The sequence below is a fragment of the Fonsecaea pedrosoi genome, assembly GCF_000835455.1.
Source record: "Fonsecaea pedrosoi CBS 271.37 unplaced genomic scaffold supercont1.2, whole genome shotgun sequence".
Taxonomy (NCBI): Eukaryota; Fungi; Ascomycota; class Eurotiomycetes; order Chaetothyriales; family Herpotrichiellaceae; genus Fonsecaea; species Fonsecaea pedrosoi.
This window is the reverse complement of record NW_013550614.1, coordinates 4,635,783-4,660,153: the sequence shown is the minus strand read 5'-3', so window position 1 is coordinate 4,660,153 and position 24,371 is coordinate 4,635,783. Positions and strand designations below refer to the sequence as shown.

The 24,371-nt window shown below is 51.8% G+C and overlaps 7 protein-coding genes across 7 annotated transcripts; 3 read left to right on the top strand and 4 right to left on the bottom strand.

Moving 5' to 3' along the window:
• Positions 1–1,133: 1,133 nt before the first annotated feature.
• On the top strand, positions 1,134–4,611 carry Z517_03659 (phosphatidylserine decarboxylase; the record flags this gene model as incomplete). The annotated part of the gene is made up of 4 exons (XM_013432763.1): positions 1,134–1,334; positions 1,387–1,431; positions 1,484–4,333; positions 4,393–4,611. 4 exons carry the CDS (start codon positions 1,134–1,136, stop codon positions 4,609–4,611), a joined length of 3,315 nt encoding a protein of 1,104 aa, XP_013288217.1.
• A 902-nt stretch (positions 4,612–5,513) lies between these two features.
• Positions 5,514–6,857, top strand: Z517_03658 (uncharacterized protein; the record flags this gene model as incomplete). The annotated part of the gene is made up of 1 exon (XM_013432762.1): positions 5,514–6,857. One exon carries the CDS (start codon positions 5,514–5,516, stop codon positions 6,855–6,857), a length of 1,344 nt encoding a protein of 447 aa, XP_013288216.1.
• Positions 6,858–7,752: 895 nt separating this feature from the next.
• Z517_03657 (uncharacterized protein) lies at positions 7,753–8,524 on the bottom strand (the record flags this gene model as incomplete). Its single annotated transcript, XM_013432761.1, has 3 exons — positions 7,753–8,086; positions 8,152–8,290; positions 8,374–8,524. 3 exons carry the CDS (start codon positions 8,522–8,524, stop codon positions 7,753–7,755), a joined length of 624 nt encoding a protein of 207 aa, XP_013288215.1.
• Positions 8,525–8,968: 444 nt separating this feature from the next.
• On the bottom strand, positions 8,969–16,414 carry Z517_03656 (uncharacterized protein; the record flags this gene model as incomplete). The annotated part of the gene is made up of 1 exon (XM_013432760.1): positions 8,969–16,414. One exon carries the CDS (start codon positions 16,412–16,414, stop codon positions 8,969–8,971), a length of 7,446 nt encoding a protein of 2,481 aa, XP_013288214.1.
• Positions 16,415–17,323: 909 nt separating this feature from the next.
• Z517_03655 (uncharacterized protein) lies at positions 17,324–19,447 on the bottom strand (the record flags this gene model as incomplete). The annotated part of the gene is made up of 1 exon (XM_013432759.1): positions 17,324–19,447. The coding sequence occupies one exon, from the start codon at positions 19,445–19,447 to the stop codon at positions 17,324–17,326; it is 2,124 nt and encodes a 707-aa protein (XP_013288213.1).
• A 719-nt stretch (positions 19,448–20,166) lies between these two features.
• Z517_03654 (uncharacterized protein) lies at positions 20,167–21,276 on the top strand (the record flags this gene model as incomplete). The annotated part of the gene is made up of 3 exons (XM_013432758.1): positions 20,167–20,419; positions 20,511–20,923; positions 20,980–21,276. The coding sequence occupies 3 exons, from the start codon at positions 20,167–20,169 to the stop codon at positions 21,274–21,276; spliced, it is 963 nt and encodes a 320-aa protein (XP_013288212.1).
• A 1,184-nt stretch (positions 21,277–22,460) lies between these two features.
• Z517_03653 (uncharacterized protein) lies at positions 22,461–24,296 on the bottom strand (the record flags this gene model as incomplete). Its single annotated transcript, XM_013432757.1, has 2 exons — positions 22,461–24,130; positions 24,194–24,296. The coding sequence occupies 2 exons, from the start codon at positions 24,294–24,296 to the stop codon at positions 22,461–22,463; spliced, it is 1,773 nt and encodes a 590-aa protein (XP_013288211.1).
• Between the last annotated feature and the right edge of the window lie 75 nt (positions 24,297–24,371).

Genomic DNA, 24,371 nt, shown 5'->3' with positions numbered 1-24,371 from the left:
CGCTACTCTGTGGGTTTTCTCGAGCAGCATCCACGCTTCTACTATAATTTTCTCTTCTTTTGTGTATCAAGGACCTTGGCATCCAAATATCTTGTCGCTGGGATGTGGCTTGTCTAGCGACACCTTCGTGGTATCGGTTATGGGGGTATGTCAGAGACCCTTGGACACCGCTCGAAGTCACTCTAAGTAATTGCTGGACCTAAGGTGGGTGGATATTTGCTCCACGTCAGATAACTGGTAACATCGGCTTCCGTGACCTCCGGCATGATATGTACAGGCCAAGTCCCAGTTATATGGTCAGCCGGCTTGACTCTGGTTGCTGTAACGGCTGCGAACCAGGGACCAACGTGACGCTTTTGTGACTGACTGGTCGAGAAGTTCCAGCTTCGCACGCCTGACGGGTTGGATGATCGAGGGATCGGGAAGGATCTGGTGCCTGGCAGGCTCTGGGACGGAGGAGCAAGCGAGGCTGACGATTGGAAGTCCGCGAAATAGCCATCATCGGCTTTGCCTCGTGAACGACAGGTTCAACGGATCAAGCTCTCTTAGCCATACATAGTCGAGAAGTTTCAGTTTGGGGGAGAGAGGGGGAGAGATCGCCAACTTGGCTATTTGTCGACGTAGTGGTGAAAAGGCTAAAAGTGAATTTGCATACGTATGTGCGAGTTGCAGAAAGGACCCTGAGTTTCCCTGCGCCCCCAAGGCCCAGAGATAGCGTTGGAAGGGCTGCCCCTCGCACCTTACTCTGTGAGAAAAACTTATGGCATCATAACCAAGACCGCAGCTGGCGCATGCCACCAACCTGATCAGACCGACACAACCTGCGCCAGACACAAGTCACCTTTGTCAACTATCCAAACCTGGTTTCACCTTGTCAGTTTCCTGACAGCTCACACATCGATTTCTTGGGCTTAACAGGCCTCTATCTGCCCGCTGCTGTCTTCATCCACCCCTCGTTTAATTCCTCCAACTTGAGGCCGCCCCAAACCCCCTCAATCCTTCCCTTTCAGCTTCCATCGACCTGTTTCAGCCTCAGTCCCTCGGCCTGATAGCACAACTCCTGTGTATGGCCATAACAGGTTCGGTATCATCGAGACTTTCCCACGATTTCTGCGTCCTTCAGTACAATCAACATGGTACACATATCACTCCCTAGAGGCCTTAGCCATCTGGGAGGATCGAAACACAAAGACAAAGATCAAAGTGCCAGTGGCTCTGCGCCCAATGGGGGTGGAAGCAGACGGCCCAGTCCTCCAGGACTTCCGAGCAACAACAACAGCACTGTTGCCCTGGTCGATCAAAAACCACTCATCCTCAAAGTATATGTTATAAAGGTATCTGCCCTCGTGCCAGAATCGATATTGGCTGTCGCTCACCCTTCCTCAGGCCAGAAACCTAGCACCAAAAGACCGATCTGGCACCTCCGATCCCGTACGTTACTACCCTCTTCTCTACAAGCCAGAATATCCTTTGACAGTCGTAGTATCTTGTGGTTACCCTCGGCAGTGCGAAACAGTCCACACCCTCCATTGCAAAAACTCTCAATCCTGAATGGAAGATTTGCTTCGATATGCCTTTAACCGGCGTTCCCCTACTTGAATGCATGTGCTGGGACAAAGACCGCTTTGGCAAAGACTATATGGGCGAGTTTGACATCCCGATCGAAGATATCTTCCCAAATGGACAGATACAGACCCAGCCAAAGTGGTACAGGCTGAACTCGCGGAGGCCTTCAGGGAAGAAACAGAGTAACGTCTCGGGAGAAGTGTACATGCAATTCTCTCTTGTCGATTCCGCGAATCCATCCGCAAGCCCAGACGAGATCCGGAAAAAGTTCCAAGCCTACTTGGGTGCAGAAGAGGAGGACGACGAACTATCCCGTGTCTCCTCCAATCTTGATGACCTTGCAGGAGACGAAGATTTTGACGATCTTGACGAGGATCAGGAGGAATCTGTTACAGAGACCGAGTCTACACAGAAACCAGAAACTGCTGACAAGAAAGCAAAGAAGAGAAGACTCGCACGTCTCCGTCGCCGATCGATTGCAGCAAGAGCTTACAACTTCCTTTCAGAAGACAATGATGTCAATGGCATTATTTTCTTGGAGATTGTCAAGATCAACGATTTACCACCTGAAAGAAACATGACCCGGACCTCTTTCGATATGGACCCCTTCGTTGTTACTGCATTGGGTCGCAAGGTCTTACGGACAAAGGTGGTTCGGCACAATCTGAACCCGGTATATAATGAGAAGATGGTGTTCCAGATCAAACGCCATGAGGTTGGCTACTCCTTTACATTCTCTGTGATCGATCGAGACAGCTTGTCAGGCAACGACTTTGTGGCTTCGACCTCATTCCCTCTCCAGAAAATGATCCAGGCTGCCCCTCAGGAGGATCCGGACACTGGCCTCTATGATCTTCCCGAGCCACCGGAGTATTCGCCGGCAATGCAGCAAAAGGGCAGATTTCGTATTCCCTTGTCACGTACCACATCGGCCAATAGTCTAACCAAAATGGCGAGGCCTGGGTTGAAAAAGGACGACTCCCAAATTTCGCTGTCCAGCACAAATAACAGCGGCAGTAGTGACGATACCGCTCGGGTCTCGCCGCCTACCAGTGTGCCTTCTGAAAACAACGGAAATAATCTGAAATTGCCTGGCGGCACTGAAACGCCGCTAGCCCAACCCGCTGAAGACCCGACCATGATCCCATATGTCATCCCATTGGAGCTCAAAAACAAGGAACGATGGGAAGACAAACACAGTCCTGAGCTTCACATCCGAGGAAGATATCTGTCTTATAAGGCGCTGCGGCAACAGTTCTGGAGGGCGATGTTGAAGCAGTATGATGCGGACGACAGTAAGCGAATCAGTAAGATCGAGTTTACCACGATGCTTGACACGCTGGGATCGACTCTTAAAGAATCAACTATTGACGGCTTCTTCAAACGGTTCGCCGCCGAGAATGAAGATGTTGGGGAAGTGGACTTGACCTTTGACCAGGCCGTCATGTGTCTGGAGGAACAGCTACAGAAAAGCAGTGAAAAGAAGTCGCAGCTCGAGAGAATTAAGACCGCCGAAATATTTTCGACAGCAAAAGACATCATTCCTGCCAAGATTGACAATAACGATGAAGTACCCAGCATCACACAAGAACCGACAGGGGCGGCGGGTGAAGAGGGGAAACTTCTGGGCAATGACCTTGCGGACGAGGGTGATGAGGAGCATGTCATCGAGATCCGGGAGTGTCCAATATGCCACCAGCCGAAGTTGAACAAGCGCACCGAAGCCGACATCATCACGCACATTGCCACTTGTGCCAGCTCGGACTGGAGGCAGGTCAATAACTTGGTGATGGGTGGTTTTGTTACCCAAAGCCAAGCCCAGCGAAAGTGGTACTCCAAAGTCATCACCAAGATCAGCTACGGGGGTTACAAGTTAGGCGCTAACAGCGCAAATATCCTTGTTCAGGACCGGATTACAGGGCAGATCAACGAAGAACGAATGTCTGTGTACGTCCGCATTGGCATCCGCTTGCTCTATAAAGGTTTGGGCGCTGGCGAGATGGAGAAGAAACGAATCAAAAAGATGCTCCGATCGTTATCAATCAAACAGGGAAAGAAGTTTGACGATCCGGCCTCGGTCGCCCAAATTCCTGGATTTATTGCCTTCCACCAACTCGACATGTCTGAAGTGCTACTGCCCACTTCTGAGTTCAAGAATTTCAATGAGTTCTTCTATCGAGCATTGAAACCCAATGCTCGGCCATGCAGTGCGCCGGATCGACCTGAAATCATCGTCTCCCCAGCAGACTGTCGCTCCGTTGTGTTCAACACGATTGATGACGCGACACGAATCTGGGTCAAAGGCCGAGATTACTCACTTGAGAAACTATTTGGCGAGGCTTATCCATTAGAAGCGAAACGATACAAAGGCGGAAGTATGGGCATCTTCAGACTTGCTCCTCAAGATTATCATCGCTTCCATATCCCGGTTGACGGTGTTTTGGGAACTCCCAAAGCCATCGAGGGTGAATACTATACGGTCAATCCCATGGCCATCAGATCGGCGTTAGACGTCTATGGTGAGAACGTTAGAGTTTTAGTGCCTATTGACTCTGTTGCGCATGGCAGAGTCATGTACGTCTGTATTGGAGCAATGATGGTTGGGTCAACGGTCATCACTCGAAAGCCGGGAGAACGAGTCAAGCGAGCTGAAGAGCTTGGATACTTCAAATTTGGCGGCAGCACAATTCTCCTTTTCTTTGAACCGGGAAAAATGGTATACGACAGAGATCTCGTCGACAACAGCCTTGGAGCTTTGGAGACGTTGGTATGTTCTTCGATTCGGCTTCCAATCTACATATGTGGTACTAACTGTTGACTGCGCAGCTCCGTGCCGGTATGTCCATCGGACACTCACCGAATGTTGAGCCATACAAGCCGGATATGAAGAAGGATGAGAGCAGCATCACAAATGAGGAAAGACAGGAAGCCAGACGACGAATCGAGGGTAGCATTGCTCCCGATATGGACAACTATGGTATCATTCCCTCCGACACAGAGTCGCGAGATGTCATGAGCTCGCTACATCCGGCCAATATCTCCTAACAATACCATGAACGATGAGATGAATGTATGAACAATCGGGATTGAACGACTGGATTGAAATCGACCTGTTTGAGTTGGACCAGACGCATACAAAGAAACCGGGCATAAGAGACATGGGATTTATCTGACTGTTAGGTTTGGAAATGGCAAAAATTTGGCAGGGCCAACAACACTTCTTGCTTAGGTCCCAATACGTCGTGCTTGCTCTTACTATGTCACGAAAGAAAGAAACTTACAATTTTCGATATCATCTATCCGCCTGTCTCAGTTCAAGATCTCAAAGAGGTCGTTTCTAGGCCTGTTGATACTGTACAGGGAGTGAGTCCTAGCGCTCCTGAAGCTCCTCAGCCTTGCCAAGCACCAAAGCCCTGATTGTCTCGGATAAGCTTACGTCCTAAGGTATAGCCGAGGTTGAACCGAATTAAAACGCCACTCGTGCCGCCTTGGCCACTAATGCTTAACGCCCGTGAATTGGTAACATGACGTGAACATTTTCTGGTCGTGTTGCCATTCACGACTTCTATCATCACTTTGAGCACTTTCGTTGTCTAGAAGCTGTCCTCTTTGGTCGCATTTGCTGCTTATATCTCTTCTTCTCGTCTTGCGTTGTTGCTCTGGTGCAGATTGAGAGGAGCATGGAGGGGAAGAAGGTGGTAGTGGTGGGTGCAGGCCCTGTTGGGTCACTAGCAGCGCTCTATGCCTCGTCTCGGGGAGCAGAGGTGGAGGTATACGAACTGCGTGACGGTATTGTCTCCCTCTGAGATTGATTGAACTCACTTCCTCCTTCTCTTTCATGTCGCGAGATGGCATATTTCCATGATCTGATTCATTGACCTCTTGGTCGCTCTTTGGCTCCTCCCTCATCTTCAGACATTACATGGCCTGCGTCTTGAAACTGACCGATGCTGTCTTTTCCAGACCTCCGCAATGTGGATACCACACCTCTGAATTTCACAAAATCCATTAATCTTGCCTTATCCGAGCGGGGAATCAACGCCATTCGGTCGACAGGTAATCCTGAGCTGCTCGACAAGATACTGAGTCGAACAATTCCCATGCATGGGCGAATGATCCATGTTCGCTCCTCCGGCGTCGCTTTACTTCAACAATCTCAAGCATATGATGTTCATGGTCGATTTCAACGCTCGGTGGACCGTGGTGAGCTCAACAAGGTCCTTCTCGACCACCTGGACTCGCTTCCAAATGTCAAGCTCTTCTTCCAGCGCAAATTGACAGGTGCAGATTTCCGAAAGAAGAAAGCTTGGTTCGAAGTGACGGACAAGAAGGGGACCACATTGTCGACCCGTGCCCAGGAGATCGAGGTGTCTTTTGACATATGCATCGGTGCTGATGGCGCTCATTCAGCCACTCGACATCATATGATGAAGTTTGCCCGCATGGACTATCATCAAACATACATTGACTGCTTGTGGTGTGAGTTCACTATGCCCCCCACCAAGGAAGGAGGCTTCGCCATGCCTCCCACTTACCTGCATATTTGGCCTGCGGGCCGGTTTATGTTCATCGCCCTTCCCAACCTCGACCATACCTTTGTGTGCACGCTGTTTGGTCCTGTCGAACTGTTCACCAAGCTTGAGAATGGGACGGATGCGGAGCTCATCTCGACCTTTGACCAGTATTTCCCGGGACTGACGACATATATCCCGCCGGAAGACCTGGTGGCCCAGTTCAAGCGCAATCCACACCTCCCGTTGATCAACATCAAATGCTCACCGCATCATTTCGCGGACAGTGTCGTCGTCCTGGGTGATGCTGCCAATGCGATGGTCCCGTTCTATGGCCAGGGAATGAATGCAGGATTGGAATCGGTTCGCGTCTTGTTCTCCAAGCTTGACGAGACTCCCGACAGAGCGGAAGCCCTCATGAACTATAGTGCCGAGCGGACCGAGGATGCGCATGTCATTGCAGACCTGGCGTTGGCAAACTACATCGAGATGCGATCCTCCGTCACCTCTCCCGTGTACAAGCTGCGCAAGTACATCGAGGAGCGACTGGACAAGTACCTCCCAAGTTTGGGTTGGGCAACCCAGTACTCACGGGTCAGCTTCAGCAACATGAGATACAGCGACGTTATCAAGAAATCACAAAGGCAGAGCCGAATACTCACCACTCTTCTGCTTGCTGCGACAGGAACAGGCATGGTCGGCTCGGTGATAGGAGTTTGGTTGTTGTTGATGAGGCTACGGCAGAAAAATGTGATTGGGTTTCCATGGTCTGGAAGATGAGCTGCTGCTCTGAGAGCAATTCACTTCACTGTAGGCACCAAAAACAAAAATATGCTTGCAAAATCCAAGGTTACCATCCGACTTCTGCAATTTGAGCCCACTGCCGTCCTCCTTGTCTCTGCGCTCCTTGACTCTTTGCATTCATCAACCACGAACAGGTCCTCGTCAAGCGTCATCATTGTTGTCTTGAACCTTGTCACCGTCTACAACATCTCTTCACATTAAGATGGCAAGAGTCCCTATCTCTATTCGTGGGGATGTCGCTAGTCCCTCGTGCCACATTAATGCTACCCGACCTGTCCACTGTGCGCAGAGTCATTCGTCTCCGTGCCAAGTTTTATGTCCCATCTCACTTCAGTACTGAATCTCAGCCTACCTTTCCAGCGTGGCTCATTCAGCTGACATGGGTGTTTTAGATTCTGTCCAGCGGCCGAGATCGCCACAAGCGTCAAAATCAGACGCCAAAATGCGAGGACCAGCAAGTCGCCCAATCTGACCCTGTTGACCCTTCCACCTGAACTAACAACTCAAGATCATGAAGCACCTCGACAAGCCGTCCCGGATCGTGCTGGGCCTCGCCTGCAAACGCCTCGCCTGCGTCACGCGGCTTTGACATATCAGACCGGCGCATCCTCATGCTTCAAGCTCCGGCGCTAGTTTCGGCGCTCCCACCGCCCTCTGCTAGCTCTGCCTCAAGTACACACGTCGATCGGCGCGGACCGATGGCGCGGCAACCACATCGACCTGGCTGGCTCTCCTAGATGACCGGCCCGTGAAGAGAGTCTGGGCGCACGCCCGCTGCATCGACATGGACATGGACGATATACCCCATGGGTGGGCACTGGGTACATGGGCTGTGAGGACGGCGGGCGTGGGCGGGCAGCATGGACACATACTACGCCATGGCGTGGCTCAACGGACTTCGTGCATGCATGCCGGCGGCGGCTGCGAGTGGGTGACCACCAGAAGGAGAAGAAGAGGGAGACAGGTAGGGTTTGTCCTGTGGTTTTTTGTGTCCGCGGATCACGCTAGCGGTCTCGAGACGCGTTTGTTGGAAAGGGACCCCGGGTGCCGAAGTCAGTTCAAGGTGGACACGTGTACCTTGCAGGACGGGAGTGAGGATCTTGGTTTCGAGTAATTGACAGATCGTTCCTAATGGTTCATCGTCCAAGGTGTCGTGCAAGGCTTTGGCGATGGTATTGACTCGTGTAATGCCGCCATTATGCAACCTATATATGTGTTGTTAGTTGCACGGATATAGTAGAACAATAATAGATAGAATATGGAAACTGACAACTTGTCGAAGCCGGGGGGAAGTAACAAGATAATCCCATTACCCCATTTCCGGGTGAAGGCGTTCAGCAAATGGCCCGTCTGGAGCATGTTCTTGACAGCCATGGCGTGGCCCGTGGCAGATCGGTCGATCGATCGATCTATCTATCGTCAGGGGACTTGAGAGTCCGGTCGACGCTGTGCCTCTACGCGATGGCCTCAGCGCGACCGTCACACCAAGTACTGGTTGGACAGGTTGGAAAGGGCGTGATGATGTTCACATCGACGTCTGCATCGACAGTGGCATCGACATCAACAACATTGACAACTGTAGTGACAACAACGATAAGGTCAACGCTACCGGCGAAGTCGCTCGTGCCCTTGACCATGACCATATCATAAGATAAATATACCCAATCTATCCATACTCTAGTCCCAACCTACCCTCAGCCTATCGAGGACCTTCCCTGAACCCATTCATGACCTTTGACCAACGGCCAGTACCGGTGGCCAGGATATTTCAATGTGCTTAGTAAGTGAGGTACTTGGTGGGTAGACTCTATTTCTCTCATGTTCGACCTTGGTCACAAATTTATGCTGACCACATATAAAGAGGTTGATACCGTCTGACAAACAATCTATTCGCTCGTGTCATGCACTGGCAGCATCATCATATCGTGGCCGCACTATCCAAGACAAACACCGGCGCCGGTCGCTAATACTGATCATGACTCCCGCTCCCCCTTGTATTTATATATGCCAGACCCAGCCTTGCCCATGTCAGGCGTCATCATCACTGACAAAAACCTGGGACTTGTTTTGTTCTAACCCAATTCTCGCTAAGAGAATAGCTGGACCTCGTTCTCTTTCTCCCCGTCCTGATCCCTTCCGTCCGGTCCACCAATATCCTTTTCACCTCTCCCTTCCAACAGCCTCCGCTCCATCCTCACCGGCTTGAACTGATGCCAACAGTCGGGTGCCTCAAGAACATACCGATTCATTGCCTCTCGAAACCTCCTCTTGTATTCCCGGGGAGATGTCACTGTCGGCCTGTTCTTGTTCCCACCCCGTACTGGGACAAGGCCACGATCCTTGATCCAACTTTCAAGTTTCTTGTCCCATGTGTACGTGCGGATGCAGTCAATGATACCCACCACAAGCTCTTTCCGATTCTCGTCAATGGCGACCATGAGCGAATAGTCCATCACGTTTTGGCGTGCCAAAAATAAGGTGTCGTTGTGCACCGACGACCTCAACAGTTTCTTGCTATGTTCTCGAGCAAAGAGGGGTGACTCATAGATAAATTCAACCATATTCTCGTCTAGCAAAACTTCGCCCTTCTCGCCCGTGGCGTTCATCTTCCGGTTCCGCATACTTCCCTTCAAGTCGAAAATGCGTGTAGGGACGCGGTCGTAGAACAAGTTCTCCATCACCAGTAAGAACCAATTGTATTCAAGCCCGGTGGCGGAATTTTTGACGATGATCTGGTAGAAGCCAAACATCTTTGCAATCACAGAGGGCAACTCGTGGAAGAAGGCCTCCGACATAATCTGGAAATAGTTAGGTGCAAACTTGAGAAACGACTGTGTTTCGATAGGGGACAGTGACTTCAAGATGAATCGATCATCAAGGGTTTTCAAAAAGAGCGACCTCGTCTTGCCACCCTTGGAATCCCATTTCAGGCATCTCGAGAGCGATTCGACAAATCGGTCAGCAACACCGCATTTCCGGCGCACTGCATCGAACTGCTCCGCAAAGAAGATCTTACAGAGCATCTTGGCGGGACCCTCCTGGAATTGGTATTTGAGATGAGTTCCTGTTTTGCGCAGGAGCGAATGCATGACTTCGGACTGCATATCATCACCATGGTCATGACCACTAAAATCATGGGCCATCTCCTCGCTTGGGGCGCGATTCTGCATGTTCTGGAGCATCGTCGTGTAGTCATGCGAGTCCAAGGCAAAAGCTATGATGGAGCTGGGCTCATCTTCGCGCACAATAATGTCGCAATCAGCGAAAATGTGCTCTGATGTTCCCAAGGGATATTCGAGGGTGGTCCAACCGCTCGATGACCGCTCAGCCCAGAAGTTGGTCAGCATCTTCATCAGGGAGGTTCTCTCATGTTTGGGAAGCTCCTTGAGATCGATATCATCTTGGGACATCCGCATTAGATCCTCGGGCGAGTCTGGTAAGAAGATCTCGTCCTCTGCTTCATCAATGTCGCTCGGTTCCTCGGCTTCTGAAGGAGCATGGCTTGATGGCTGAACGTCAGTCTCGTTCTCTGCCGTGTCGCCGGCCGGCTCTTCGACATGAAGTCCAGTGTCGCCTTCCTGAGGCGAGCCAACCTTTGCCATGGCCTCGGCTGTGCCCGAGGCCTTGTCCGTCCCCTCCACAGGAGGTTCATCATCCTTGCCAAAAATATCGTCGGAATCTCCTCGTTCATCCACAGCCACGTCGACATCCTTGAATACCTCGACAATGGGTTTTGACGCTGCCAAGGGGTACACTCTCGACTGCATATTTCTTGCAGCGCGAAGTCGTCTCTCCCGGATCCGCTCTCTCTCAAACTCGCGGCTGAGTTGCTCGAAGTGTTTAGCAAGGTTGGAGACTCGGGACTCTTTACGGTTCGTAACCGCTCGCGGAATGAGCGACTGGCCTTTCGAAAATGTCTTGTTCTTCAGATGTGAAAAGCCCAGTCGTTCAGAGAGCTTTTTATCGGGAATGATCACATCAACATCACTGCTCTGTGCGGATAATGCCGGGCTCTGTTTTGGAAATCCATTGATCGCATTGACGGCCGACAAAGTACTTGAAGCCGTCTGGGCAGCGGCCGCGCGAAGTGCAACGGAGCCAGCAGGTTGCGAGTGGGCTCGAGCAAGTCCTGGCGAGGATTTCCCATCGATCCGCCTTCGTAACACCATCGTTGGAGAGGCATTCTGTATTCCGGGCTGAGGTAAATCTATTGGCTGAGTCTGCTGACCGGTGACAATAATCTCTGGCGTTTCTATGGCTACTTCTCCTTTATTCGAGATGAAGCCGCTTGCCACATTTTCACGTGATTCATCGATGCCCGTATGTTCAGCGGGAGCAACCAACGAATTCTGTGTGGCACCATCTTCTGCCCCAAGGATCGCTTGTTGGGCTGGCGACACTATCGCCAGATCGAGGTGCTTAACATCTTCAACATTGCGAGGACCATCTAGAATGGAAGGGAGACTCTGCACATCGGATTTGGTGATTTCGGGCACTTCTGAAACGCCAATCTCGTCTGCTGGAGTAGTGGCATGCTCCTCAAGTACGCTTTGAAGAAAGCTCTGTGTTTTCTCTGGTGAGAGTTTGCTGGGCCGTCGACCTTCAGTGAGCGTCTCTCCAGCCCCCGCTTTTTCATCCGTGACTTCTTCGGTTGGAGGCGTGGTCGCCCCTTCATCATCCGACTTCAAGGATGCGACTGAAACGTCACGGTCAAGGAAGATCTTCTTAAGTTGGAGAGTTGCGAGTCGGTGAATATCTGTTTCGGAAGGGAAGAAATTTCTCTCAAAGTCTGCAAAGGCATCATCCCATTCGGACACTTTTTCTTGCGTGGCCCGCAGAACAGCGTTAAGTGGGATTGTTTCCCAGTATCTCGTGTTGGTATATCGTTCCTGAAGCTGTTTGATGAGGCCTGCGTGTTCCTCATTGGCTTTCTTTGTCAGTCGTTCAATCTCTGCGCGACATGCTTCGGCAGTTTCAGGCAAGACCGCCTCAGCATTGATATTCTTCAAACGAAGTTTGACAGACACCATAAACTTCGTGATGCGATGTTCCAAGCGTGTATAGAAATCATTACGGAATTTCAAGTCGTTGTCGATTTTCCAAGTGAGCCTCATTCTAGGCACAATAATCTCGAGCAGGTCGATTGGATCGTAATGAACCCGAAGAGCAAAATCCTTGTACCCAAAGAATCGGAAATGGTCTCTGTGCAAGTCATGTGGACAGATGCCGGCCCGAGCATGGAGATCGGCACTCCAGAACGACAGTTCAAGATATTTTCCAAACGAATACTTCCAAGTGCTGGTAGACATGGGAGTAACAGTGGTCTCGACACCGCAGATCTTGCACTGACTCCACATCAAAATCACATCCTGAAAGCCGCGCATCTTGGAAGGATATGGCTGTACAAAGACTGTGATCTGTGCTTCGCCATGGACATACTGACGATGATGCTCATGCATTTTCTTTTCACAGGCGTCGGATGGGCAGATGTCGTTTGCCCTGTAACATAGATCCTCAACGTATTGCCCCAAAGTACAATCCGCCTCGAACTCGGCTTCGGTCTCATGTTCGTTGTAGAAACTAAAGGCGAGAAGATCCGGGCCAGAGCAAGGAACAGATGTCTCGGTGGAAACGAGACTGAATAAAACGACAATGTTCTGGTGCGCAAAGGGGTCAAAAAGATTGCGGTTCCCCGAGAGATAGGTCTCCCACTGTTTTTTCTGACTTTCATAATTGTAGACAGCCTTGTCATACTCAGCGTCGTGTACTGCATGAATGATCTCGCGAACTTTCTTGCTGGCCCCAGCCAGAGGCCTGTGCACCATTTCCGGGTGAATCAAGGTGAACTTGGACGTCTTTCCCTTGTCTTCCATCGTCTGTTCAGCCGAGAGATCCTGGTCTCGGAGCCGCTTAAGATACGCCACACGTCTTTCCAACTCTCTTGCACGCATAAGAAGATATGGCTGCATGAATTTGACAAATGGCGAGGCCGAAAGGATACGGGTTTCGTGCTTGAGGACCAGGTCTTCATAAAACGTAGGCACAGGAATGTCATCAGGTATGTGCGCAGAATCGGTGCTGTCCGTCCTGACAGCTTGAGCAAAACGGACTTCCTTTTCCAAAGTCAAGACTTCTGCATTCGAGACATCCCCGGCCGCAGCGACATGACTGTCAGCTTTTTCCGTGTTCCCATTAGCATCTTGCGAAGTTGCAGTATCCTCAGCTGCTGCAGACTTCGGGAGGATATTGACCGTAGTTTCCGATGTATTGGCAGTCGGCGCGCTCGGTATCAATGCAAATTCATCCCTCATCAGGCAGGTCTCTAATTTCAGATTATAGACCACGTAGACCATGAATTCAGTGACGCGTTTGATCTTAGACAAGGTCGGTCGGTCAGCGCCTCTGAGTGCAATCGTGCACCCAAGCTGAGGCGGGCAACCAGATAGATAGACGTACGTTTTCCTTCGCCCGTCAGCCACGAAAGTCTTCACCTCAAAAGAATCGCAGCGACCAAATGGATCTGACAAGGACGTCAATTTGTCCATGGAATGTACGACACGAGCTTGAGTGCACCGCGAGACAGCTTCAAGAACCGATGACTTCACATTGAAAATGGTGGTGATATTTGCCTTTTCAAGGAGCTCAAGAGCCAGGCCAGAGATGTTGCGCTGAGCCAACAGAACGTCTGGCTTCAGGGCGGCAATACGACCAACAAGATTGGCCAGATACTCCTTTTCTTGTCTAATGACCGGATCCAGACTCATGAAATGTTGTTCGTGTCTGGCATATTCAAGCGCAAAAGTGATGATCAAGATCTTGGGGTTCGTGTGGGATCGAGCCATGCTCTTCAAAGCCACGTTCTTTGTGAAGATCAAGCCGGAGATGTATGCAGTGTCACCAGGTTTGCCGCCAGGAATTTTCTTCAACTTGACATAGTTACGAATGTCTATGTCGTCTCCGCCCTGGACATCTGGATCGACATCATCAGTCGCTTTGAGCAAGATGGGAATGAGAGCATCCTGCCAACTCTGGACTTTCGGTATATTCGCGTCCCTGAGAAGCTGCTGAAGCATTTTATGCACATGTTGGATACTCGCACGATTGAGCTCCATGGCTGGTGCAGCCATCCCATGCATAGATGCACTTCGTATCATCCTTGATCGGCCTCGGTAGATACTTGCTGAGTCTCCGAGACCGTCTTGCAGATCGTCTTGATTTCCGGGGATGATAATTTGCAGTCGCTCTCTCGTTGTTCTTGGTGTTCCGCGATGGATACTACTTGAAACACTGAGGTTCCGCTTCCGAGAACCCCGAAGTGCTTCTATATTGCGCGAACTGATGACACTGGCTTCGTCGGCTTCTTTTCCTATGTTGAGAAATCCAGCGATACTCCGATCCCCTAGGCGAGAACGACCCTTGCGCACGGCTGCCAAGAGACCCCCTATCGCGCTTTTGTCGCTGTCAGGTTCGCTACGGGACAATTTATCTTGACTCAAGGTTTCACTGATGGACTGGTCTTCCTCACTCGAGGGGTCATCCGAGAGATATTGTGCGAGATCAGGGTCAATGATACTGTCGCGATGAAACGCTGAAGACTTGCCAACTTTGATTCCGTCGTCGGCAGCACGACGTTGGAAAGGTGCTCTATCTTCATGGTAAGCCTTGAAATTGCGTATGTGCTGATGTCTGGAGTGATGCCTCTTGTGGCTATGCCCAATAGAATGAGTTGCTTTCAAGGACCTAGAGGAGCTTGGTCGAGGGAGGGGTCGATCGGTTGTATCGAACTCCAACACAGCGGAATTGCGGTTGGCCCCATCGAAAGCTCGTCGTACTGGAAAGCTCATTGTGGGCGTCCTGGCCATTTGCTCGAGAGACTGCGAAGTGACTGAAGCATTGTCATCCTCAAACCGGGGCAGGACGCGGGCAAAATGAGAGGGTTCAGGGGTCCGTGGACGAGGGGCCGGTTCCGTCAAAGCCAGATCTTCAGCCGAATAATCAGACGAGTCGTCGTCGTGGGAAGTGATTATGGACTCGCACGGTTTGCAGACACGAACGGCACTGTTGGACCCAAAGTGACTCCCATTGATGAGAACCGTGCACTTGTTGTCAAAGATCTGGCCGCACGTGCGACAATGGTGCTTCCGTCGGAATGTAGTGAACTGCTCGCCACAATGAAAGCAGTCTTTTGCATTCTCATCTCGCATCCAGAACTCTTTACTCAACAACTTGCTACGCAGCTTGCTGATCGGTCTCGCTTGAGGAGTGCGGTGTATGACGATACTGCGCGAGTCATCATCACGGGGATCCAGATTTGCACGCAACATGCCAGCTGTGACCGATGAATCTGATGAAGTTGTTCGCGAGGCATAGAAGCCTGGCAATCTTGACTGGCTTATCTTTGGGGCCAGTTTCTCTGACGGTCTTTGCTCCAACGTCGATAGCAGGGGTGACTTCAAGCTAGAAACTTCACTAGGCTTGCCTTGAGAGGAGGCTGAGGCTTTAGTGGAGTTGACCGCATTTTCAGCCAAAAGGTCTAGAGGGTTGGTGTGCCTCAACTGTGAAGGGTTATCTTGTCTATTCGCCATCACTATTCGGGCAGTCGATCGCTCCGCCTGAGGCGATGTCAGCAATGGCGGGCTGGCCACACCATCAACATGACTATAGTGACTTTGATTGGAGGCAGTTGACAGTCCTCGATCGTGGGATACAGCCACTCCCCTGGCACTCAGAAGAGGCGATGTTATCAGCTTGTTCCCCCTCTCGGTGAAGGACGTCTCGGTCCCTTGCTTGGAAAGAGCTTTGCGCAGACTTTCGCTATCTGCAGAAGCTGTTAGACTCCGCTCGTGAGGAGAATCGAGTTCGAACGCAGACCCAGCCCTCGAATGGTTCGCCGAGCCGACAGCATGGATATTAACTGAAGTCACCGAAGGGTCAGCAAGGTGGGAAGAAGGCTGGGGAGGACCGGTAGGTGAACGGAGAGCGGGTGTAGAGGGTATCGAGGGCTTCGAAATGCTTGTGGCCTTCGAAGAGACTTTCGACGGGGCCAGATCGATCGAAAGCGTCGTGTCTGAGGCTGTCAGTCGGGGCGAAGGTGCCTTGGACGTGATACCGGAGCTGATCTTGGAGCTGGTTCGATCATCCCCCGCCGAGGGGTTAGAGGACGCATCTTGATGATGTTCTTCACCCTCCTTGGAACCACCGACGGTAGCCTTCAATTTGTTGTACAAGCCTGATATGCCTCCTTGTATTTCGCTCGCCAAAGACTTGTTCTCCGCTTGAGAGGAGGCCGTCGGGGGATCGGCGTAGTCATTAAAGACCGTCAAGTGGTTTGACTGGGATGCCGCGGTATGGATGGTATTGAGCGCGTGGTTGAGGGCATCTTGGTCGAGATCGTGGGACAGGGATGACTTGGAATCTCGACGAGTTCTTCTTCCGAGGGGAAGGAAAATGGAGGATGCAGAAGGGCTATCCCGGTCTTTCTGAGCATCCTTGTCCTTCTCCGTGGGGATGGAAGCAACGGAGGAAGGGGGCATGGTGTGAGCCTTTGTCTTGGGGTCGGAAGACGTCAATCTGGAGGCCTGCCGCCCACATTCGGACGATTATCGTGAGGATACTTGGACAGCGTCATGCTCGTGGCTTCATCGCGAGAGATGGTATCGAGTATGTCCACGGTTGAGGAGAAGTCTGCCACCATCGACGACAAGGCAGGGAGTAGTCCTGAGACTTTGTATAGCAGATGTGAATGCGGTCATTTCTCCACAGAACATGGATGGGGATGCCGCAGTCTGCGCCACTGATACAGTGCCCGGCACCCTGGCAGCCCTGGCACGCGTGCACGTTTAGGCACCAAAAGGGAGGCGACCGCTAAACGTCACTAGCTTGGCCGAGGGACTTCCTGAGTGCCACGTGATTGCGTATCACGTGAATTAGATCCTTACCCATCTCGTTTTCTTCCACCGTTACAAGACCTCGTCTCGCTTGCGAAGGAGCCTGCGCTCCTTGAGCGTCATGTCTTTATTACACCACAAGATAGAGGGCTATACTGGCTACCATTAGATTTCTACGAGATGTGATAGCTACTCGAAGACTAGGCTCACTACTGTCCGTCTATCGCCAGGCAGTCCTTGAGATTTAGCCATTATAGTAAATAGGCGGTTCTAGTAAAATTACAGCACGCAGACCAGCACTGCCTCATTAGGAAGTTTGATTTGTTATTACGTGTGATCTGGGTGCTGGCTTAATAGATTGAATTTCAAGCTCTCGGCGTGGTGTGAATAAAACTATCTCTGGGTCAGGATAAAATGTTCTTAGGAGAAAAGGCACTCTCTTATTTACCGCCATGTATTCCCTGCGGCTCAGCCTACCCTAAAAATTCGCCCTGGAAGCGCTCGCAGGATGGCGAGAAACAGCGCTTTCCGATATGATTCTAGCAGGGCCCTGCTCTAAAGCTTGCTCGAGGGACCTCGGGAGCTTCTTGTCTTGAAGAGAGTGGTGCTGTTTGGAGATGGGTCAAATATGATGTCGTTCAGAGGGTTATTCTCGCTGGCCCGATAAAACAGATCTTCGTACACTCTCCCATCTGCCCGTCCCAGGCTACTGTCGAGTTGCCAATCTGAAATCTTCCAAGCGTCGACCAGTTTTACTGCATGTGGTCGCACTTCCGACAACAGCGGCAGCAATCGCTCTTCGCGAAGCGTATCAAGCACCTTCGCCGTACAGGCACCGCTTGTAAGAAATTCCGAGGATTCGTTTGACAGGCAATAGAGCGCATTCAGTCTGAATAGACTGTGTAGTACCGCCATCGTGTCCGACCGGGGAGGTGGCGAAATTTGCGCTGTCGGATGGCTTAACACTTGGTGGAAATTCCGGACGACCAAGTACTGCGAATAGGCCGTGCTTAGCCGCCAGAAAGAAACAAGGAGGCTGTCCCACGATGCGCCTTCATCGTCATGGCGTCTCAGAATTTCGAATGTCTGGTAGGCAACCCTCCACGCAAAGGCATCGACGAGGCAACTAGTGTCGTCTCCCAATATATCAAAGGGTACCACTTTTGTGTCGGATTGTTTCGTCCTGTAATTGGCGAGTATTGTGGCCGTGTGGATACTGAACTGATTGCCTGGTGCAGCATGGGTCGACGAGTTCACATCGACCTCGGACACCACTTGGCGAGCGATTTTCAGGAGATATCGTGAGACTTGCTGTGTCAGCATGAAGTTGTCACCTTCCCACGTCAGGGTCGGTAGATAGTCTGCATACAAGGAGCCGACGCCTGCGAAACTAGAATAGCCGTGGCCACCACATGCCCGGCGACACGTTTCCAGGCCCTCGCCCGCTACGGTCGACGTGTAGGCTTTCAAAGCACAAGAGGATGCATGGAGCTCGGCGAGAAGGATGTCGGCATTTGATTTACTTCGGTCGGGCCCGTTCATGGCGGCTTGGTTCGCTTGATATAGTTGAATCATATTCTGACCCGTGAAGTGCAGAGCAAATGTTGCTGCCAGCAGCGGCAACAGTCGATATTGCACCATCGAGTAGTTGAGGACCGCCGTTTCGGCAGTGCCGCTGGTGCTATTGCTCGCGGCATCAAGCCTGCGAAACTGCTTGCGGACGGCACAGTACCGGACGGCCGTAGTCACTCCCCGAGCAAGGACGGCCCCAGATCTGAGGACAATGTTGGAGCGGACCCACGTCAAAGTGCCATACACGAGTGAGGGATTGGAGGGACGGATGTACTTGTTTGTCAGGGCGTCAACTCGGGAGAAACGCGACAGCATATTCTCATGCGGAATCTCCACATTGTTTAATAAAAGAAAGCCGTTGTCCATGGTATTGAACCCGAATTTGGGCCCGATGTCACCAACGTATATGTTGTCTAGAGGTTGGTGTGTTTGCAGATCTCGGATCTGAACAACGAAAGGATGAGGTCCGTAGGAGACCTCGTCGATGATCAACTGCGCGATGACAACTGCATGATTTGCCGTCCGGCCCAGAGAGCCGATCCACCATTTCGAAGATGTCAGCGATGGCGAGTGGAGCGTAAAGGTCTTTCTGTGCGGGTTCCAGGTTGCTATAGTCTCGAGCCCTCGTACGTTCGACCCGTGGCCCAGCTCTGTCTGGGCATAACACCCGATCATTTCGTACTTTTGAGCCTTTTCAAGGAATAACCGATGCTGTGCGGGGGTCCCTTGCTCTCTCAGAGTAACCATAAACATTCCGGCGTGGAGGCCATAGGGTGTTGGCTCTCCAATCAAGTCGTATGCCACTTGATATTCCTCAGCAGACCACCCATGAAGCTCCGTCAACTGTTGTAGTCGCTTCCCACGGGCAAGCGCGGCCTTGATTCTTTCAGTGCGGCCCCGAAAGTAATTCGACGACTTGTCGAATACGGGTTCTGCCTGGAGTATTTCGAGGATTCTGTGATTGCGATCCAAGATTGGCTGTGTGAACAAAAAGGCCGCGAGTCCATCGACATCAATGGGCGACGATTTCCTTTCCGCTGCAAGAATTTCGGTTCCAGGGAGACCGGCCGGCTTCAAAGCCTTTACCCAGTCAGGTTTGTTTGACATGTTTCAAGAAAGAGTTTGGTCGCTGAGGGAATCGTCAGGTAGTCGGCAGAGCGTTTTGGTTCGTCCTATTCTTTGTGCTGTACGGTGAGACCTTATGCAGAGACGATCAGCAAGGCCTAGAACTCACAAAGGCCGAAAACACGCCATCTCAAGCTATACACGCGATGTTGCTCCAGTCCCTGAATCTCAGTACCGAGCACAGGAAATTTACTCGATTCGCACCCCTTTGCCGCGCTACCGAAAGGTCAATACTGGTCGGCAAATACAAAAGTTTTACCGATCATTCCCTACCGAATAGTCTGAGTAATCGCTTCAGTCATTCGTTGGTTTGTCTCCACAACAATGGTGTATAGTGGGAAGCGCCGACCTCGGTGGTAGTGCCGTCATGTCTGCTGCAACATCCGGCATCACTTCACATCGCTGGTGGAGGCAAGTGCTTGACACTTCCCGACTTTGTTCGAGTCGGCTGCGCGTCTCCCCTCAGCAGGACCATTCCGGAATGGTGGATAGACGTGATGACGGAAACTCGGTAGTCGACTCAGGAATGGTAAAGTGAATAGAAATACCTGAGTCTTGAATGTGCGGACCAACCCTCATCTGGTTGACCTTTCGCAAATGATAAATTGACGTGCAAACTGTCTGCCGACTTGAGAGTGCAGTTTTCCTTTGAATACCGTCACTTTGGCAACAAGAGAGGGGTCCAACCTCCAGAAGAGCAAATGGAGAAGCCCTTCCATGGCGGCGAGCGGCATCCAACATGCCTGAAAGATGCTCTCGAAGTGCACGACTTGATAGAGGAGCGATCATTCATTGGCGGTGAATGGATCAGCGGAAATGGCACCTTCCCGGTCTACGATCCAGTTACGAACCAGGTCATTGCCAACGTGGCAAATATGGAAATGGACGACTTCAGAGAAGCAATCGACCACGCCCATGAAGCTTTCGAAACCTTTTCGAGAACAAAGGAGTACGGTCGCGCAGCCATGCTGCGGAAATGGGCGACCCTTATTCGGAAGCACTCGCGAGACCTCAGCAAGCTGCTAACGATGGAACAAGGCCATAGCGGAAAAGGCGGCAAAAACTATGAAGAAAATTTCCATGGAACTAGGAGGAAACGCCTCATTCATCGTTTTTGAAGATGCAGATCTTGATGATGCTGCCGATGCTTTGATGGGATGTAAGTTTCGATGCTCGGGCCAGACCTGCATCTGCGCAAACCGAGTCTTTGTGCAACGGACGGCGGCGGACACGTTCATCTCCAGATTGAGCGACCGAATCTGCCACGATCTCAAGATGAGGTCCGGATTCGACCCATCCGTGACGAATGGCCCGTTGGTGAACAAAGCTGCTGTCAACAAGATGCATGAGCTCATCAATGATGCAGTCCTCAAGGGGGCGACCGTGGTGGCCCGAAGGGGTGGAAATAAAACGAGCGAGACCGCCGCCGTCAAAGGCCTTTTGGCCGCGGGCAATTTTGTGGAACCAACCCGCTGACCGGCATCACTGACGAGATGATGATCGCTCGAGAAGAGATATTTGGCCCCATAGCCTCTGTGGTGGTCTTTGACCGGGAGGAAGACGTGGTGAGACTGGCAAATAACACCGAATTCGGATTGGCCAGCTACTTCTTCTCCCATGACCACCGCCGCATCTGGCGGGTTGCGGAAGCTCTGCAAGTTGGCATGGTTGGTGTAAATACCGGCAAGATCTCAGAAGCCGGGTCGCCTTTTGGAGGTGTCAAAGAGTCAGGCTACGGGAAAGAAGGGAGCAAGTACGGCTTAGCTGAGTACCAGGTCATCAAGAGTGTCACTCTTGGTGGGTTGGCCTAGATCTCAAGCATAGAGAGTAAAGACACTAAACGCCCGAGTGGTTTCTCTGAGGTCGGCCCGATGCTTGTGTTGGTCTCGAAGAGCCAGAGACGCCTTTCTTTCACTACTGACGCTGGGCCGATGTCACGGAGCCCGCAGATAGATAGCGTACAAGAAGCGTACGGAGCTCTTGAGTTCCTTCACGCTTCGAGTCGATGTCGATACTGCCTATATAGATAGATAGATAGGAACCCTTCAGACAAGCCTACGGACCAGCTCCCGCCATCCCTGACATTCAATTGTTGCGAATTGCAGGTCCTAAAAAGTAGATATGCTGAGAGGTCCAGGTTTCTGTCATAGAATGACAGGATTCTTAGTCTTTTTGGGTGATCCCCAAGGGACCGTAGACCTCTTCCTGACAGCCGGCTTCCGATGCACCTCGTCCTCAGACACAACATGTAGCAGCACCCGGTAGAATCTATTCGAAAGCCTTCTTCAAACATGCCCACTGCTCCAGCTGATACCGAAGCCATCTCGGGAGCAGTAGTAGAGAGATATCCTGGGGACAGTGGCTACAAAGCCGGTCTGGGATGCAGATTCCCCAGGTCTCATGTTCTAAACACCCACAGATTCTATGTTACTCGCCCGCCAATGCTGCCCATGTTGGAGAAGACAGCCAGGTCAGCCGAGGGGGGGGGGGGGGGGGCAACTGGTCACCATCAGCGCGCGCTCTTGGACGTTGGCCTGTCGGACCAGCTGCCGAGAATTACCGTCCTCAAGTCAGTGCAGACTTTGGCACCCGCGGTTATATGGAAGTGGGCACAGACAATTAAGCCGCTGGGAAACGTGGATCCACTGGGCTTGGAGAACTGGTGGGCGGTCAATGCCCTCGGATTATTCGGTAGGAGGCATAGATGTAGCGGTAACGATACCAGAATCAGGTCTGGTTGCCAGACAGCACCGGAGGCAGGACACGCTCTCTACGCTTAGCCCAGTTGTCAGCAAAATTCCGACCCGCCCGAGACAGTCATGGACAGAGGGCCGACGGGATGGAGAAAGAGAGAGAGAAAACAAGAGAAGCACTGAATTTGCTAGACGAGGGTGTTAATTTTCGAAGAGTGGGACATCCTCGTAGCAATGCCAGAAGCATCCTGACAATCCAATATACACTTTGCTAACTGCGGTGTGCTCTTGTTTGTGTTTTGTCACAACCTAGGACCGATCGGCGCCACCCTCGCATCGACCTCGCTGCTTGCTTCAGCTCTTGCTTGCTCTTTGAGGATCCTGCGCAGAATCTTGCCACTGGCGGTCTTCGGGATCTGCTGGACGAACTTGACTCCGCCTCTCAACTTTTTGTGGTTGGCCACCCTGTTGTTGAACCAGGCAATGATTAGCTTCGCTCGATCAAGGTCGGACGACGATCCATTGTCGCCAGCAGCACCGCCTGCCGGCACGATATAAGCTCTGGGCACTTCGGTTCCCAGCTGCGCACTTTGAACCCCAACAACAGCGCAGTCAGCCACCAGAGGATGCTCCAGGAGATAGCCTTCGAGCTCAGCAGGAGCAACTTGGAACCCCTTGTATTTGATGAGCTCCTTAACACGGTCTGTGAGGAAGAGATTGCCCTGAGCGTCCATGTATCCGACGTCGCCTGTACGGAACCAACCGGTGGGCGAGAGGCACTCGGCCGTTGCCGCTGGGTTGTTGTGGTAGCCCAGGAAGACATTCGGTCCACGGACATGAAGCTCGCCCACCGTACCTTGTGGGAGCGCCGGTAGCTCTCGATGGGAGCGATCTGTCGGGTCATTCTCGTCGGCGGGAGTACAGATTTTGGCTTCCATATTGGAAAGGACCTTGCCCACGCTTCCAACGCTCACGTTCCAGTCGTCCCATGGCTGATTGAAGGCGGTGGGGCTGGTCTCAGACAGACCATATCCTTGCTTGACCCGGATTCCCGTTCGTTGAAAGCATGTCTCGACCATTTCTCTCGACAAAGGAGCAGCTCCCGAGTTGGTCATGCGGATGCTGGAGAGATCGTAGGAGGGAACGGCCGGGTGTTTACACAACAGGAGGACAATCGGAGGGACAATGTAGGAGAAGGTGATCGAATGGTGCTGGACCAGTTTGCACCACTTTTCGATCTCGAACCGCGCAAGAACTATTGTGGTGGTGCCGGTGTACAGAGGGTTGAGAACCGTGGTGGTAAGGCCGTAAATGTGGAAGAACGGAAGACAGGCAAGAATTTTATCTCCTCCTGCCCCGGGTCTTGGTAGTGGGATGTCGCTACTGGTTCTTGAGCCGTCCCAGCTGAGGTTGTACTGCTCTCCTGGTTGAAGCTGACTGACATTTGAGGTGAGGTTATAGTGCGAGAGCCTCACGCCCTTGGGCTTTCCTGTCGTGCCAGAAGAGTAGACCAGAAACGCAAGATCGGCTTTAGGCTCGATGTAGGCTTTCTGGTATCGAGTCGCACGGCTTGTACTTTGTATTTCAGTGTAGTGTTTGATGCGTCCGGAAGGGTCCTTCTGTTCGTCCACGAGCAAGATAGAGTCTTCCAATATTCCAACCTGCCGGCATGCCTCTTTCACCGTCTCCAGCAAATAGAACTGGGTCGCCACGGCTCGAGCTCCGCTGTCTTGGAGTTGGTACACCAGCTCACGGACAGTGTAGCCTGGGTTCGCGGGCGAAATCACTCCACCAGTCCAAAGCGTCCCCAGGATAAGCCCTGGAGTGTCGACGTTGTTGGCGGCAAAGAGAACGAGGACGTCGCCTTTCTGCCACTCGAAGCGGTCCTTTAACCCGTGGCCGAAAGACAGGGCCGCTTGCTTGACTTGGGAGTAGGAATATTGTCTCTCGTTTTCGGCATCCTGGAAGATGACTGCAGTATGGAAAATCAGTGGCCATTGCTTCCCCTGCGGTTTGTAAAGGGTCGCAAACTCACCATGTTCGTTCGGAAACGGCCTATCGTTTTTTTCGAAGAGAAAAGAGAAAATGTCTGCTTCGGGCAGATTGAGCAGCGGAAACGGGCTGTGGAAGATAGTCATAGTTGGTCGAAATCTACGACAAGGCAACCGTCACGGTCTCAATCAAAACCAATGCATCCAATCAATAAGGACCTT